The sequence below is a fragment of the Lontra canadensis genome, unplaced genomic scaffold, assembly GCF_010015895.1.
Source record: "Lontra canadensis isolate GAN:19392208 unplaced genomic scaffold, GSC_riverotter_1.0 scaffold72, whole genome shotgun sequence".
Lineage (NCBI taxonomy): Eukaryota > Metazoa > Chordata > Mammalia > Carnivora > Mustelidae > Lontra > Lontra canadensis.
Genome location: NW_022631066.1, coordinates 7,964,761 through 7,983,222, shown reverse-complemented (window position 1 = coordinate 7,983,222; position 18,462 = coordinate 7,964,761). Strand labels below are relative to the sequence as shown.

The window sequence follows — 18,462 nt, the reverse complement described above, 5'->3', positions numbered from 1 at the left end:
GGACTCTTGATTTTCAGCTCAGGTCATGATCTCAGAGTCGAGGGATGGAGCCCTGCATCTGACTCCATACTGAGCAAGGCGTCTGCTTAAGATTCTCCCTCTCTCTCTTCCCCTATCCCTCCTTCCCCCACCTCTCCCAGTCTCTAAATAAAAACAGTGATGATAATAATGAATAATAAAAAAAAAAATACTGTGGAAGAATTAATACACTACAGTTTAGCTTCCACTTAGCACAGACTCCAAGAACAGAGATCCTAGAATAGGTACATTTTGGTTGGTAGCGCTGGACCCGTGGGCTAGAGTCTCAGCTAAGGACACAATACCATCAAGAGAGAGCTTCTGGGGCTCCTGGGTGGCTCAGTGGGTTAAAACCTCTGCCTTCAGCTCAAGTCATGATCCCAGGGTCCTGGGATCAAAACCACAAAATCAGGCTCTCTGCTCAGCAGGGGGCCTGCTTCCTTTCCTCTCTCTGCCTGCCTCTCTGCCTACTTGTGATCTCTGTCAAATAAATAATTAAATAAATAAATAATCTTAAAAAAAAAAAGAGAGAAAGAGAGAGAGACACAGCTTCTCCAACTTCACCCATTGACTGTGGACTCGGTTCCAGACTATGGGGTCAACAGATTCTTCCACAAGATGACAACTTTCCCAACTGCGGGTAAATTTTGTTTACGGTAACCTAACCACTGGTATCATCTGATAGATGCTGTGGAATTAACAGCTGCCAGACTCAAAAATACTCTGTATATAGTTTTTCAAATCCAATCTTTCAAATGGTGGCACAGCAACAAACTGATAAATGTGCACTAATTAAAAAAATAAGCTATTGATCAAAGCCTCTGTATTATAAATACATTTACGCTCCTTTAAAATGCAAACAGCAAGTTGTTTTGACATTGTCACAAGATAAATTCATGACACAGAGACGATTTATTTTGCATATTTCCCCTCAGTTTAATTTCATACAAGCCATGCACAGGAACTTTTGCATAAGGCATGACAAATAATCTATGAAAGAAGAACTAGAGACTTTAGAACACAAAGGTGTTGAACACTGGTGAAGGTCATTCTCATGAGTTGGAACAGTTTATTTTTCTCACACATCTCAGCAATCTGTGACCTCTGCAGAAACGGGTTTGTCATGCTTTTTAAAAAACTGCTTAATTTTCTTCATTATAATTGGATCTGCATATTTGGGGGATATCATATTCCATGTGCAACATGCTCCTTAACTCATTTATAATAACATTTATGGTAAATATCCTATGGATATATATACATCTACATAAAACTTTAAAACCTTGTATTAACTTCTATACATTTAAAACATTATCTTTGATAAATTATTGAAATCACCAATAAAGAAAATCCTAGCATTTCTTGTTCCCTGTAATTTCGAATTCATACATGAGCTATAACTAATGAGAAATAGTCTGTTAAAAAAAAAAAAAAAACACGTTTTGCCATAAACCTTGGGTTTACTGCCTTACTAGCCATTTCCGATGCATTAAATGACAAGATACGGTCACATTAAGGCCTCAAACTGCAGGCAAAACTCCTAAAACCTCAAGAAAAGGTTTTATGAAACAGTTCAAAGTTCAAAGTATAAAACTGAACAATGACACCCAGACACCGACACTTATGAAAGGTTTACACAGAGCAGGCTGTGCAACGTTCACACAGAGCGTGATGATATCCTTCATATTTTTTGCACAAAATGATGAATGCTTAATCCTAAAATGCATGGGTCACAAAATGAAAAACATAACTATCATCTTCAAGGTGCTAGCAATCTCTGTATGTGGGTTTGGCTGTAAATATAAAATTGTTTTTAAAATTAAGAAAAGCTTCACATTAAAAAATTATGCTCAGAAACTGTTTTGCCCACCAACTCAGAGTGTAATTCATTTCATAAGACAGAGCATCCTTCCCCCAACAGTGACATTTAGGAGAAGAATCCATATAAGTCCTCACACAATTTCCCTGAGTTTTACATGGTTATTTTTTAATTAAAATCTGGTTACACGCATACTTATTTTCAGCTTTCTTCCACAGGAATAAAATCTTACATATCCCCGATACAAAATACTACAGAGGGCAATAAAATTCTTCCAGTGTAACGAAGTAAACTTCCTAATTTGAGAAAGAAGTAGTAATACACTAAAAACTGGCATGTGAGACAGAACGATAATTATAGGGGCAAAAGAGAAAAACAATATATACCCTTACAGAGGGATATACCTTCATCATGGCAAACTGCACAACGTAAACAGCAACAGCAACATATCCTACTGGACAGAGCAGAATAGTCTGCAAAAAATTTAAGCTGATAACACAAATTTGGTTTTTCATCTCTTAGCCAAAAAACCCAGGGAAAAAAATACCTATCTCAACAGTGACCTCTAGTGGACAAGCCTTAAAATGACAGTCTTAATATGAAAGTCTCAAAGACTGAAAACAAGTTAAGAAAACATTTACAAAGCCTAACACTCCCAAACCACCAGAAAAACCAGGTATGAGCTTATGGGGCCAACTGAAAAGACTCAGCCAACACTGGCTTAAAAGGCAGAGTAATCAAAGACAAGCACTGGAGCAGGGGGGCAGACACACAGGAAAAGAGTCTTTGAAATCACTGTTACGTTCCCGTCTTTCAAAACACTGAAGGCCCTGGGCAGGTCATCTCTGTCTGGCTCTGATTTATCCCAACTCATCACCAGCCAATCCATTAATCAACCTGTATTAACTGAGGGCCAAGGTGATGTTCAACATGCTCTTTGTACTTTCAGAGGTGTGGGATACAGAAGCGCTTCAGCCAGGGCTCCTGAGCTCCAGGACATTATAATGCAATTAACTGCATGAAGAAAACAGTAAATATTTGGGATCTTAAATATATAAATCTGGCTTGAAGTAGAGTAACAGGCGCAGAAGCTGTCACAGCTCTAAGAACGAAAGAAGGGTTTATGGAGAAGTGACACTCGGCCGAGCCATCAGGGTCTCTGGGCGGAAGGAGCATCCGTGGGTCATCCTGACACGAGCTGTCCCCATCTGTGGATGCTGAGATGTACCCGAGGGGTGCCATCCCAGTACATCACCCTCACTATGAAAGGGTCTCTGTGATGAAGAACAAGACATGGACATCCATTCCCAGGACACAGGGTATGAGCACTCGGTCCGGCATGTGTGACATGAGACCCTGAGTAGGAAACAGAAGTGTGTTGTGGCCGCATCTATACCAGTTAATCCCAAGAAAGTAAGTCCAGTTTCTACAAAGATGGCTTCATCTCAGGCCAGCTGTTTCCTCCCATGACCTCCCTGCCATCTACTACTCCCTTCTATCAATCATTACTGCTTTCTGTAGACATTTCCAGGGAAACCACTAGGTGCTCAGTGATAGGTGTTAAGGAAAAAGAAGAAATAAAAGGTTCCCACTTTCAAGAAAGCTTAAGATCTGGAGAGAGTGAGTAAACAAAGCAGCAGGAGGACAAGGACGTGCGGCACTGGTCCTAAGGGTCTATGAACAATAGGAGTTTGGGGGAAGAACCATTTCCCATTGGCCAGGGCAGCCAGGGGAGCCTGGAGCACAGGAGAAGGGGGCGAGGTGGTGTGGGTGGAAGGGAGGAGGCAAGGGAGCACAGGTGCAAAGGCAGGGCTGGCCATGAGAAGGACTGACCAATCCGTCCGCAGCATCTGGGGAGGGGGTGCTGGAGGAGCGGGGTGCAGATGGGGCAGGTTCTGCTGGTCAGTCAAACCGTAGGGCGAATGGTGTTTCGGAGGGGACAGCCTGGTGGAAGAACCCCATCTTTACTTCGAAAACACTCCTCCTGGGCCAGAGAACACTTCGGCGAGCTTGCCAGCTAGCACCTGCCCAGTTGGAGCAAAAGGGAAGAAGGAAAAGACTGGCCTGCTGCTCTGCCTTCCTTCTAAATACATCCGGGAGAGGCACGCCACGCGTCCATGCATCCAGGAAAGCTGTTCCAGGCTGAGCGATCCCCCACCCGGCTCCCAACCAAGCCCACGCACACAGCCCCCATCCCCACCCCACCCCCGTTTAAATGTAAATAGTGCTGCTGTATTAACGATGAACCCCTAATTTAAGCAACTGGCTTGACGAACTGGAAACATTTTTCATTAACTCAAATATAGAAAGCTTTAAGGATTTCTGTTCACAGAATCTTGGGGGAATTGAAGGATCACCGGGCCACGTGCGGCTTTGTGTGGCTTCCCTCGTTCTACGGTGAGAGGACCTGTCCACGTCCAAACCGCCCGCAGGGAAAAGAAGCCCACTCGCTGCCCCCAGGACCTGGATGGCTCAGCAGATCCCAACTCCGTTGTCCCCAAATCAAGGTCCCAGTCTGAGCAGGCTAGCCATTCATTTCGTGAGCACACCGGCGGAAATGTCAAACAACAGCGTAATTGGCAGACTAAGAGAAAAGCACAAGTACTTTCTGCAAGACAAAAGAAGGGCTGAGGGGTTTAACTTCCGAGTGCCACTGGTTTTAAGGCAGCATTGTCAGCCTGGCCCTATTAAAAACCACAGAAAGTGAAAGACACTGATTACCATACAAAGTGACAGGAGGGTGTGCTCAGCCACTTGCATGTAATGCATATTTATATTTCCATCAAATGGACATATTTACTATAAATACTTGAAAAACCATAGCGAAGTCATTCATTTAAATGCCAGAAAAATAGTAAAAGATGCTAATTTGACCTTAGTGGAACAGATCGCGTGTCACTGACACGACTCACAATGGCTTGAAACAGAATTTACCAAGACGATTAATTAGAGTTTACTGGATTAGGTCAAGAATGTCTCAAATGGAAAAAGAAAAAAGGAAAAAAAAAAAAAACAGGGAAAGAAGAAATTTGAAGTTTGAATCCATTCGCAGCCAACCTCTTTAGTAGCAGACATAATTTAACTCTGTTTTCGTGCCTCTCTAAATTCATCTGGTACTCTATGCCTGCAGAAAGAAACGGATCCACTGAGCCCTGAGATTTCTATCCTTGTGGTCATGTAAAGAGAAATAAACGAGTACTGAAAAATGTGGAAGGTTTTGTTTTCTGTTTTGTTTTTTAAAAAGAACAGATCAATTAATGATATAATAGGAACGGAGCATGTCTTGCTTCTTGTTTAAATGTACACTTTTTTCGCTCTGCTGATGATGCAAATCTAACCACAGGAAGCTTGGCAATTAAATATTTGTATGAACTGTGCAACAGCTTTGGGGACTTCTGCTCCCAAAATCTTGGGGAATTGAGGAATCGTGCTGTCCCCCTTTCAGGACAAACTGCAAACCCCCTGTGAGCTGGGATAAGGTATCAGTGGACAAGAGGATCCTTTGCTGTGAAAACCAGGAAACCGGCAGCATATTACCTGTTACAAAAATGATGTCATGTGACGCGGAGCCCTCACTCTCAGCTTCTGTGACCATCATTACTCAAACACGAAGAGCATCCCACTCTGCCTTGGCTTTACCAATAGGTGCTATTTGCTAAAAATGAATTAAATCTGCCTGTTTTCGGCACAGGAGGGGCCCTAACCACCCTCTTAATTCTCAGTAATCAGTAGCTCTGTGACATAGCCTCGAGCTGTATATAATGCACATATACACATAAATTCACACAACAAATCCCTCAATGTGACATTCAGCTCCGTTTCATGGGACTCAGCCCTAACAAATTCTTGCCACATGATTAGAAAATCATTCAAGTCTGCAGGAAATATGGCAAGCACAAAGAAGTGACAGTCAATTAGGAATGAGAAAGGAGCGTGGCTCCCTGTCATTAAAATCTTTAAAGTCACTGCTCTAAGGATAAAATGGCCCATTATCACTCAGATGAGATATTTTCACAAAAACAACTATCTGTCTCCTGTAGGTGAACCAAGCCATGACACCACCCAGGCCCCAGAGAATTCTTCTTGGGAACCAGACTCAAAAATGTGAAAAATGCCGATGCCAATTTACATAACTTACACAATTTAGTTGGTTGGGGGGGGAATCCCCCCATCCATCAGAGAAAAGGAGCAACAGTTAAATATTCTCCTTTTGGGGAGGAAGTACAGAGAAAGCCAAGAACTCTAATATTTTTAATAAGTTTTTTTTTTTTTTTTTCCCACAAAACACTCATCAATTGCAGCTGAGGTCACTTACCAGCCCTGAAAGGAACCATTTCCTGAGAAGCAATGTCATGTTCTTCCTTCAGTTTACACAAGAATCCTCAAAACAGGGCAAAGTAAAAAAAAAAAAAATAAAAAATAACAGAGCAAAAGTACATAATACAGGAGAAGATGCTTGTGTATCGCACTTGTCACCAAAAAAGATTTTAGGTTTTCCCCAAGTAACATCTGTCCTGAGCGTTTTTAAAGGAAACAAAAGAATCAGCAATATCACAGTTATCACCTAAGAGTCAGAAACCGTGTAACCAACGGTAAAGTTAACTCACTTGTTAGCTTGTTGTGGCTGAGGACCAGCTGTGTGATGTGGGATAAGGAGACTGCAAAAGAAAAAAAAAAAAAAGAAATCACATAGTCAGTACGTGTATCCAAATTACCCCCACTCTCCTACAAGGTAAAGCGTTAAATGATTTCCACAAGGTCAAGTGTTAGTAGCACTCACAAAAACAGACGCAAGGTTTCACGCAACACTGTCTGTGAAACGTTACTCCAAATTAAGAAAAGTTATGCAATTAGCACAGCGAGTTAGGGCCAATGAGATTAATGTCACCGGATCAAACATGACAAGGGCCAGTTAGCTCTGCACCCGCCTGAGCGACCCATCTCCACAGCCCGGGGCGTGGAGAAGCAGGGAACCCCTTCTGTTCCAAAGGGAACATCCTGCGTGGACAGAAGGCTCGTGCCCCGGTGAGCAGGGAGCACGTCCCTTCCCCTGTGCGCACGGGCCGCCCAGAAACTCTTCTACACGCTCCCTGGGATGAAGAGGAAAAAACTCTCCCCTCAGATTATTTTGGTTGAGGTTTCTTTCAAAGCACCGGCAGCTTGCTCACCGGTACCAGACAATCTCGGGGAGCTTTAAACTGAACAAGATCAGACTTGCCGGAAATACGGTTTTTCCCACTATAAAGAAAGAGAGAAAAAAGTCCAAGAGAAAAGCAACCTGCCTTCCATTTTGGGCTCTAAAACTGTGCAGGATGATCAGCCTATGCTTTAAACACTATGTTTTAAATATACATTTTATCTAGTAAACAGCTTTAGACATTTTTCCAATATTCTTTCTCTCAGAACGTTCTCTTATTAATGCAGGGGACATTTTTCCCTGAGAAGATGACAAAAAATTTTTGCAAGAAGGGCCTTCATGTTGGACCCCAGCACGCTGGGAAGAAAATGAGTGTTATCACTCCTGATCACAGCTTCTGAATGTGTTTCTTTCCCTTTTTTGGCCCCAACCACCACAAAGTTACAGAAAATTCAAAATGCAGTAGAGACCTGTCTTCCTGCCCCGAACGCTTTGAGAGCGCGTGGCAGGCCTGATGCCCACAAAGTCAGGGTATGCGGAGGACAGGCCTCCTGCCACCCAAGCCAGGCACTTCCTGTCACAGGTCATCACCACCTAGTCCTCGGCCCTCACCCCAGTGTCACCGGACGCCCCAATCACTTCTCTTGGGAAGTGAACAACCTGGTTCCCAGTCCCGTCGCGTGCAGCTGCGGGTTCTCTCAGACCACGTCTTGCCCGCGTTTCTCTCTCCCACTGCCTTCCGTGACCTTGGCCACTATGAAGCCTGCCTACAGGCCAAATTACTCCAGATGTGGACCTCCACACAGATTTGTCAACTCCTTTGTTCCTGGGTAGACTGAGGTGAAGCTTCGTTGGCAGGAAGGTCAAGGAAACACGGGGTTCTCCTCGATGTGTCCTATCGAGCGGCACAACCTTGATGACCATCCTCCCTTGACCGCTGACGTCTGCCAGGCTTCTCCACCGAAGTGCTTTCTTTTCCCCTTTGTAATCAACAAGCATTTGGGGGGCACCTGGGTGGCTCAGTGGGTTAAGCCTCTGCCTTCAGCTCAGGTCATGATCTCAGGGTCCTGGGATCGAGTCCCATATCGGGCTCTCTGCTCAGCAGGGAGCCTGCTTCCCACTCTCTCTCTGCCTACTTGTGATCTCTGTCAAATAAATAAATAAATAAATCTTAAAAAAAAAAATAAGCATTTGGAAAGAAGGGGGCTGAGGAAGGCGGGGTACTGCAGAACCCTATTAATACCCCATGTCGCATGTGGCTCATGACCTCGGACCAGGGCCATCTCCACCCTCACGCTACCATTTGGCAATGTCTGGCAACGTTTTTGACTCTAACACCCACGGCCACTAAAACCCCAACTTTCCTCAGGGGCTCCCGCTGTGTCTGTAGGAGACAGCGCAGGTCCAAAGCTGAGGCGTCCTGAGGGGAGGGCCCCTGGGATGCCCCCAAGGCACGAGGCGGCCCCCTCACTCCTCTGCAGGAATGTCCAGAATGAGAAACAGCCCGGTGCTTCTGGAAGCAGAGGCCGGCAGAGCAGAGTTTCGGCTCTGCAGGACCATCCAGTCCAAAATGTCAAGACTGTTGCTGTTGAGAAACTGCAGTTTCTCTCTTTCTGTCTGCATGGCCCGTGGTGTCCTACGGCGGTCAGTGCATTGCAGTCTCCTTGTCACTTATGCTGGGGTTCCAAATGCCCGACGGGGCCAGAGGGAGCCCACCCGAGCCGGCCGCGAGCCTTCTGACCGGTCCCCCTGCTCCCTGGGCACTTTGCCGCTTCCTGGCACTGGATACTCAGGCTCATCTTGTCCTTTTTCCTGCCACAGCCCTGAAACCACCATTTCTCTAATGAGCTCTGGTTCCTTTTTGTGGAAACTGGTATTTATAAGACAAAATCTGGGCACCAGATGTGCTCACTGCTATTTGGGGCTCGGTATTCTCAGCTCCTCTCAGTGGACAGAGCTTGAGCACACACACTCTATACGGGTATTACCGAAAACCCTGAGTTCACAACAGCATCTCCAGCTCCAATACAACATCACCCCGCTCACTCCAGTTTCTTCCCTCTCTGTATTTGTGATTCCCTTCTCCAACAGTGAGAACTCCGGCTTCCGTCACCTCTGCCCCACTTACTGTGTATCAATAATCCTACATATAAACCGCATGAAGGAGTCCTCCTACAGCCAGACCGACACCTCTCTATGCTTGTTCACAGGGGCCCCTGGAAGGTGGGTACGGATTCTTGGTCAAGATCAGAGGAAGGCTGGCCAGCGACGTGTGATGTCAGCTTAAAGTCGAAGACACCCAGGAAACCCCCAGGAAACTGTTTAGGGATGTGTAGATTGATGGCTGTCACCTGACTATGGGGCCCGTGATGAGTGGGGCATGCGAGCCACTGCTGGACATGTCTGCCCAGGCTATCCTGAAACTCAGATTCCTCACACATGTCTTGATGGTTCCTTGTGTGGAGAGCCAACATGTCCCGAGCAATAAAGAAACGGCTCTGGGGAATAGCCTCACTGAGCTTCTGAGACCCCCTGAGGCTCACCCAGGCTTCCTTACGCCTGCTAAGCCAGATCCTGTGCCTTTAATTACCCCGTGAGTAGGCTCTGTGGAAGCGGAGTCCTTTCAACTCTCCAACTTCAGAATTGATGCAGTAACCAATCTCCCCCACACTCCTCCCTCCTGCGGACCACTTCACGCTCTGCTCAGACTCCCCTGCTCACCCGCCCGTCCACGGCAACACCCTCCTTGCCCTGCTTGGGCTGGAACCTTGCAGGTCCGGCTCCCCAACCTGCACAGATGCTCAACTCACCCCACTCGGGTCCTCACCCCCCCATTCTAGGCCACCAGTGCTCCTGACCCTGACCACCTCTCTCTTTCTGTCTTACTCACTGACCGTGGGACTGAACCATTAGGGAAGGGGAAGCACAAGTCAATAGGGAAAGAGAAAAGAATTTTTGTGGTTTTCAAAAGTCAAAATGGCCTCTTCTCATAGGACATTTAAGATTTTAAACACTGCAGAAGATCTTGCATGTTTTTATTTTAAGAGTTAAGATTCCTTGTCCAACAATTAAGCGTTTCTCTCTCTCTGAAGTACACAGTCTGAGATGGGGGAAAAAATATCTCAAAGAGCTACCCTCCTACCACAGCAGGTAAAAAAGACTCACAGATGCACTGGTTAAGATTACGGTCACCATCATGTAAGTACAAACCACAAGCTAACCAGGGTGCACACATGGGGATCCGTCTCTCACTTACACACAGGTGTATCTTCCTGGTATCTTGCTGCTCAACCATCCCCAACACGTGGCTCCCACCTCATGCCACAGGATGGCTGCCTGAGCTTTGCCATTGTGTCTGCATTCCCCCTCAGAAGACAGAAAAAAGAACACTTCCTCCTTTGGGATACTTCCAAGAAACTACATGTGGTATTTCCACTTGCAATCAATTAATCACCATCTTACAATCCAGTGAGGCCTCAATGTAAGGGAGGCAAGGAAATGGAGTCTATATTCCAGGTGACCAGGGGCCAGCTAAAAAGGAGGGTTTTACTACTAACACAGATGGGACAAGCTGAAAGTGGCAACTAGCAGCCTCATACACTAGCGTACCACTCCCTCTGACTGTCAGAGAAATCAGTCCTGATCACAAAAGAAAATGAAGAAGCCTCCCATCTCTGCCCTAAGTTTTCCTAAAATATCACAACTAACTCATTAGAAGAAAAAATTTTTTGTTCTTTCTCCCAGTTACCATTCACAATGGAAGACTTAATTAGGGAAAAGCTGCTTCTTTTCCACCATTTCCACGTGTCCCTTCTCCAAGCATCTGGCAGGACAGAAAGTGACCAAGTTTCAAAGTTCTTTTTCTGTGTTAATAAAGGGAAATGCAGTTGTTGCCTCACCCGATAAGACCACAAGAATGCATTTTTCTTCCTCACTATTGTTATGGAGCTACATGTTAAAGTAGATGAGAGGGAGAAAAAAATTAGAGCAGTAAAGAAAAAGTTAATAAAAGATCTCTGAGAAAATATTTAGGGCAACAAAGGATTCCGGGCTGAGTCTGCGGGGAGGGCAGTTAAGTTGGACAGAATCAAAATCACAGAGTCAATCACAAAGCCTGTACAGGGGAAGATGGAGTTGGGACAAATGTATTTATACAACACGCCACTCCCCTCCACTTGGCAATGGTGAGTTCATTGTGAGTCTTGTATGGAAACCGTGCTGTTAAAAAAAGAAGGGAGAAAGTGTCTACCAAAATAGAATGGATTATTTGAAAGCACAGAAGCTGCCATGGTCAAACATGTTGGGAAAATGGAAGCAGGCTGTACCCGCTGACCTGCCTTGCGGACCTGAATCACACACTGGGAGATCATCCACCATGTGAATAACATATTTCCAAGAATGAGCAGCACCAGAAGCTCTCAGGAATGAGCATCAGAACAGTGAGAACAAACTGTTATTAAAATTCCTCAAGCAATATTAAACTGTGCTTTGCGCAGGCATTTTCGAAGGAGAATACATTTCAGAAATCGACCAAGGAACGAAGAAGTGTGTTGACATACACAGTTAAAGGTTACAGCGCCTTGGCTATCCTCCTGCCTCCAGCCTTTAGAAACGGTCTTCAGGTGAACACGGTTTCAGGCCAAAATGATCAGTGGGAAACCACATTGCTGGGAAGGAGGTGTTTGTGAAGGAGGGAGAGGGTGAGATGGTCTGGCACCGTAACACGTAATTTCTGACTGACTGTTCTCTAGCCAAGAAGAAAATCAGCAGGAAAATGCTCAGAAAGGAACTGGCCAGTTCAATAATTTCATGGGCACTCACCACACTCAGAATGCCAAGAGGCTCTACCTTGGAAATTCTCTAAGGACTATCTACTGTACATCCTGGGGAGCCTGGGAAAGTCTCGGATTGTGCGGACTGTCCTCAAAACTGTCCTGGTTTGGATGAAAATGACACAGTCACTCAATTTAGGCAACAGAGAACATAGACCCAAAAGCTCAAACGCAAGATATGAAAGGAATGTGGACACAGGAGTAGTCTACCAGAACGGACAGTGGGTAGCTCAGGAGATGTTACTTATTATGGGATGACACATCCAAAAATGCCTTAGCACAGAGGGCTCGCCATGCACAGTTGCTGGACCTATACAGGACGTGGAAACAGGAGGTTATGGAAAAAATCCCAGGCTTCCCTGAGAAACAGATGGAAAACACACAAAGTACAGGACTGGAAGGGGTGGCCAGTATTCTAATGGAATAAAACCAGAAAACTCAAAGGACTAACTAAATATTCCTACAAAAAGAATCATAGTTTCTAGATAACACATGGAAGTAGATATTATTTAAAATCAGCTTGGTCTCTACCTTCTTTTCAGCATAAAATGGGCAGCATAAGAAAAAAAAAAAAAAGGCATGATGAGATCCATGGCACCTAAGATGACATTATACACTTGTTTTCAAAATAACCTAACATATCACAATGATGGGGCACACTGGAAATTGTCCCTACCATCCCCTGTTTGGCAAATGAGAGAGCAAATGATTCCCCTGGTAGCACTCAGAGGAGGTTAAAAAAAAAAAAAAAGGTACTAGCTTTGCAGAATGACATTTCCATCCAGAGGGGGGAAAACACAGCCAGAGTGAATAAGGAATGAGGCCTGAAAACATGCCACATGGAGTGGGACTTGAAGGTGTCTGTGATCTTGCCAAGGGTTGGAACTGGCCATTTCTAAGACCAAAGGAAAGATGAGGTAACTGGTCACAGAAACTGGACTGTAACTTCCAGCTCATCTCACAGACGGAGAGCCAAAGGGAAGCAGACAAAAACACTGCTATCAGCCGAAGGCAAATGGTTTGCCCCTTACAGACAGTTCTTATGGTAGCAAAGATTGCCGTGTTAGAAGAACCACCATACTTCTGGATGTTCAAAGAGGGCTGCCTGGTTTGGTAACTCCAGGGCATGATTCAAATTCTGGGCAATGACAGATTCCATCACAAACAGTACCCTCAACAATTCAGTTCCTCCCAAACTTGTAGGCCAGAAAGAAGAATTGATTTGAATTTGAAATATAGGATGGTTCAAATGGTTTTTCCACTCTGGCTCCCCCAGTAGGCTAGCAACAGCCACCGCCCTAAATAACCCTGATTTGGAGACTCCACAGGGATGTGGAAGCCGGCCAGATGTCAGCATCCGAAGGCAAAGCTGACCAATATGGGTTCTGCGTCTCCACGATACATGATTAAAATGCCTGCCTGTGTCGCACAGCTGAAATTATTTCACCCCTGGTAGTAAGACACAGATTCAGATCTTCTTAAATATGCAGCTTTTGCCAATATATCAAAGTGAAGACAGAAAATAAAATGTTCAATACCAAGATATAATACAAATATCATATTCATCAACACACCCAGAATCATAAAAACATTTTTCTTTTGAATATTGTTCATAACTTAAAACTTAAAAAAAACCATGATATGAAAGCTTTCCTTTACTTCCCAAATAATTATTGCAGTGAGTTGAAAACTCTGTAGCGGTGAGTTTTCTAAATCAGTTATATGACCGAATTATACTATTTACAGATAAAAGTTCTAACAACCATAATTAACTGCTCTTTCCTTCAACAGAAAGCGATTTAATATATGGGACAGCAAAAAAACCTGGGATACCTCTTTTGATACCTGCTCTTTTGAGCAGAGAAGTCGTGTGTGCTGAGAAGCCCCAGGAGCTGGTCCCTGACAGGTGCCTTGTGCTCCCCAGGAGGTTAAGTCCACAGATACCAGACCCAAGCCACTGTGTTATGAAAAACGTGGAGCCTGCATTACTCCTGTTCAAACACGTCACTTCACAGTCTCTCCCTCAGGAAAAAAGACAAAGAAAAATTATATTTCTGAAGATGCCCGGGAGAATCAGAGAGAAAAACGCAGCAAGCCCCGGACGGCACGCAGTCATTAATTGCTCCCGAGGTGTGAGCGGGACGCTATTAACAAATGCTTCGTCCCCATTAGGTCTGTTTTGCGAGACGGAACGTGGGCATTGTGACAGGGATGGAATATGAGTGAGACACAGCCGCTGTCCTCAGCGAGATTACTCTGAAATAATAAGGGGATGCAATTCAACACTGTGACACGTTGTGGACTGTAAGTGCCACAAAGGAGAGACAATGACTTCAAACTCCTGTGAAAGGGGAGATGCCTGAAAGGTTTTTCAGGCCCCATCAAATCTTCAAAGTCCAGACTCAATTTTATTCTGTATCCACCTACGTACCCATCTTCGTTCGTTTTGTTTATCTGTACTAGTTTTTCTAGCATAAACTATGCTATTTGTGTAACACAACAAAGGGTATTTTTAGAAGTCAGAATCCGAGCAATCAAAACACGTAAGCCCCTCACGTTACAGACAAGGAAACTATGGCCCAGAGCAGTGAAATGGTTGCTCTCAAGTTCCAGGGAGGATCAGAATCATAACTGAGGCCACCTCAGAGTTTTCCAGATTCCAACCTGAGCTGCTTCTTTCTGAACTAGGAAAAATAACCCCCACCCCCGGACGGGGCATGCTTTTCACCGTCTTGCAAGACGGTGGAAATTCTCAAGATAACACAAAGTACAGAAAACTCCATTCTATCTTGAAGAAAATATGACAGTTACATAAAGTGACTCAAAGCAAATAGTGCCCAGATTCAAGAAGTGTGAGATCCAGATCCTAATCCCATGAGATCCTGAGAAAATCACCGGAATTTTCTAGCACACACAATTTCTCATCTCAATAATGAAAGGCTGAATTAAACTATTTGATTCCGTGAAACAAAAGAGAAAAGGTAAGAATGAACTAGTATTTATGTAACGCCTACTACATAAATGTGCTATGCGCAGCACTTTATAGCCACTCACTAGAAGCAAACCTGTTAAAATAACGGAACAACAACAAAAACTAATGTTTACCAAATGCTTAGGACGTGGCTGGCAGGATACTAGGAACTTTGCCGCTTCATCCACTCCTCACGGTGATCCTACATAGTAGTACTATATCATCCACCACCTCCCCCCCAATTCCAGATCAGAAAAAAGGGGCACAGATGGGTTAAGTTGGTACAGACAAGCCTTTAAAAGTTGTTTCCAGACTAAAATCTGATTAATCCTTGCTCTGGTTTTTATTGGCCAAATAAAGCAAACACATGTCAACCAACAGCCAACTGTACAATATTTTCAGACATCCAAAAGATAAAAAAGAGGCTTAGTCCATAGGTTCATTTTTTTACCAAAATGAAGAATGGCTAAAATCAACAACACAAGAAACAACAGCTGTTGGCAAGGGTGTGGAAAAACAGGAACCCTCGTACACTGTTGGTAGTGCTTGTAGACTGTGTTCGAACTTAAATTACCATCAACTTAAAACACAGGAGTGTATACACAAGGGTGTTACATAGAGATCTCATGGTAGCCAGAAACCAAAACCTCTACAAGGTACACAAATAAATAGAAAAGAATACAAACATAGCACTAAAGAAAGTCAACAACTCACAGAGAAGAGTAAGGAAATAAAGGAACAGAACTACAAAACCAACCAGGAAACAATGAAACAAAATGGCATTAAGTACATACCTATCAGAAAGTACTTTAAATATAAAAAGACTAAATGCTCCAGTCAAAAGACAAAGAGACTGCATGGATTAAAAAAAAAAAAAAGAAAAATGACCCATTGATATGCTGCCTACAAAAGACTCATTTACGACCTAAAGACATGCAGAGACTGAAAGGGATAGAAAAAGATATTCCATTCAAATGGAAATGCAAAGAAAAGCAAGGGTAGTAATACTTAAACAAAACAGACTCTAAAACAAAGACTGCAACAAGACACAAAGTAGGGCATTACATAATGAGAAAGGGATGTACCAAGAGAATGTAACAACCTTATATATCTAGGTGCCCAACATGGGAGCTTCTACTACATAAAGCAAATATTAACAGACATAAAGGGGGAAACTGACAGCAATAATAATAGGGGACTTTAACACCCTACTTACATCAGTGGATAGAACATCCAGACAGAAATCAGCAATGACACAGTGGCCTTCCACAACACATTGGATCAAGATAGACTTACCAGATATGTACAGAATAATCCATCCAAAAACAGAAGAATACATGTTCAAGTGCACATGGCACAGTCTCCAGGACAGATCACATGTTAGGCCACAAAACAAGTCTCAATAAATATAAGAAAAGTGAAATTGTATCAAGCATCCTTTCAAACCACAACAGTGGTTTGAAAACTAGAAATCAATTACAAGAAAAGTAGAAAAAGCCAAACACATGGAGCCAAACACACACACTTTCAAACAAGTTATGAAACAAACAATCGGTCAACAAAGATATCAAAAAGGAAATCCAAAAAGTACCTTGACACAAATGAAAATGGAAACATTCCAAAATCTATGGAACATAGCAAAAGCATTTCTAAGAGGGAAGCTTGCAGTAACGCAGATATATCTCAAAAAACAAGAAAAACATCAAACAATCCAACCTTACACTGAAAAGAAAGAAAAGCAAAGCCCAAAGTTAATGGAAGGAAGAAAATAAGGATCAGAGTGGAAATAAAGGAAATAGGAACCAAAAAAATAGAAAAGATGAGTAAAACAAAAACCTGGCTTTTTGAAAAGATTAAAAAAACTGATAAGCCTTTAGCCAGAGTCACCAAGAAAAAAGAGAGGGCCCAAATAAAATCTGAAATGACAGAGACGTTAGAACCAACACCACAGAAATACAAAGGATTATAAAAGTCTATTAACTAATATACGCCAACAAGTAGTCAACCTAGATGAAATGGATAAATTCCTAGAAATATACAATCTTCAAAGACCGAATTAAAAAGAAATAGAAAATCTGAACAGACCAGTAACTAGTAACAAAATCGTACCGGTAATCAAAAATTCCCAAAAACAAAAGTCCAGGATCGAACAGCTTCACAGGTAAATTCAACCAAACATTTAAAGAGTTAGTACCTATCCTTCTCAAACTATTCCAAAAAACTGAAATAAAGAAATGCTTGCAAATTCATTTTACAAAGCCAGTATTACTGAAACCAAACCAAAGATGCTACGGAAAAAGAAAAACACTAGCCAATAACCTTGATGAACACAGATGTAAAACCTCAATCATGTGTTACCAAACCAAATTCAAAATACAGTAAGTGGATCATACACCATGATCAAGTGAGATTTATTCCAGGCATGCAAGGATGGCTCAGTATTTGCAAATTAATTGATACACATTAACAAAACAAAGGATAAAATCCTATCATCTCGATAGACAAAGAAAAACCATTTACCAAACTTCAAGGTCCATTCATGATAAAGACTCAACAAAATGGAAACAGAGGCAACATATTTCAACATAATAAAGACTATATATGACAAACCCACAGATAACATCATACTCAATGGTGACAATCTGAAAGCTTTTCATCTAAGATCTGGAGCAAGACAAAGATGCCCACTCCTACCACTTCTATTTAACACAGTATGGAGGTCCCAGCCACACAAATCACGCAAGAAAAAAAATAAAAGGCATACAAATTTGGTGAAGAAAAAGTAAAACTGTCGCTACTTGCAGATGACATAACATAAACAGAGAGCTCTAAAGACCACCAAAAAAACTATCAGAATAAATTCAGTAATTTTTCAGGATACAAAATTAATATACACAAATCTGTTGCATTTCTATACACCAATAATGATTAGAAGATTAGAAATTTTAAAAACAATTCCATTTATAAAATTGCATCAAATAAAATACCTAGAAATAAATTTAACCAAGAAGCTGAACGATCTGTACTCTGAACGCTGTAAGACAGTGGTGAAATAAATGGAAAGATATACCACGCTCATGCACTGGAAGAATATTGTTAAAATGCCCATTCTACCCACAGTAACCTATGGATTCAACGCACTCCCTATGAAAGCAGAATGGCACTTAAAAAGAACTAAAACATAGAATACAAAAATGTGTATGGAGCCACAGACTCCAATTTTGGACTCCAAAAAGCCAAAGCCGTCATGAAAAGGAGGAACAATGCTGGCGCCATTATCCTCCCAGATCTCACACTACACTACAAGCCTTAGTGATCAATACAGAATGGTACTGGCACAAAAAGAGACACAAAGGGCAACAGAACAGAATAGGAAAGCTGAGAAATAAACCTATGCTTATATGGTCAAGTAATTTACAATGAAGTAGACAAGAATATACGATATTTCAATAAATGGTGTTGGGAAAAACTGAAAAACTCCAGGTAATAAACAAACAAACAAACAAACAAACTGAACCACTTTCTTACACCACATAAAGAATAGACTCAAAATGGATTAAAGACCTAAATGTAAGACATGAAAGCATAAAACCCCTCAAATAAAACACAGTCAACTTTTGGATCTGTCTCCTCAGGCAAGGGCAACAAGAGCAAAAATAAACTATTGGGACTACATCAGACTAAA

The 18,462-nt window shown here is 42.8% G+C and overlaps 1 protein-coding gene across 3 annotated transcripts in view; it reads right to left on the bottom strand.

Moving 5' to 3' along the window:
- The window catches only part of RSU1 (Ras suppressor protein 1), a 186,130-nt gene that overhangs the window by 148,125 nt on the left and 19,543 nt on the right, over window positions 1-18,462 (bottom strand). For 2 of the 3 annotated variants that reach the window (XM_032880907.1, XM_032880905.1), the window contains exon 3: window positions 6,445-6,495. The exons of the other annotated variant lie outside the window; for it this stretch is intronic. In XM_032880907.1, coding sequence (XP_032736798.1) covers window positions 6,445-6,495 — 51 coding nt within the window. The remainder of the gene's footprint in view (window positions 1-6,444; window positions 6,496-18,462) is intronic. 3 annotated transcript variants of the gene reach the window in all.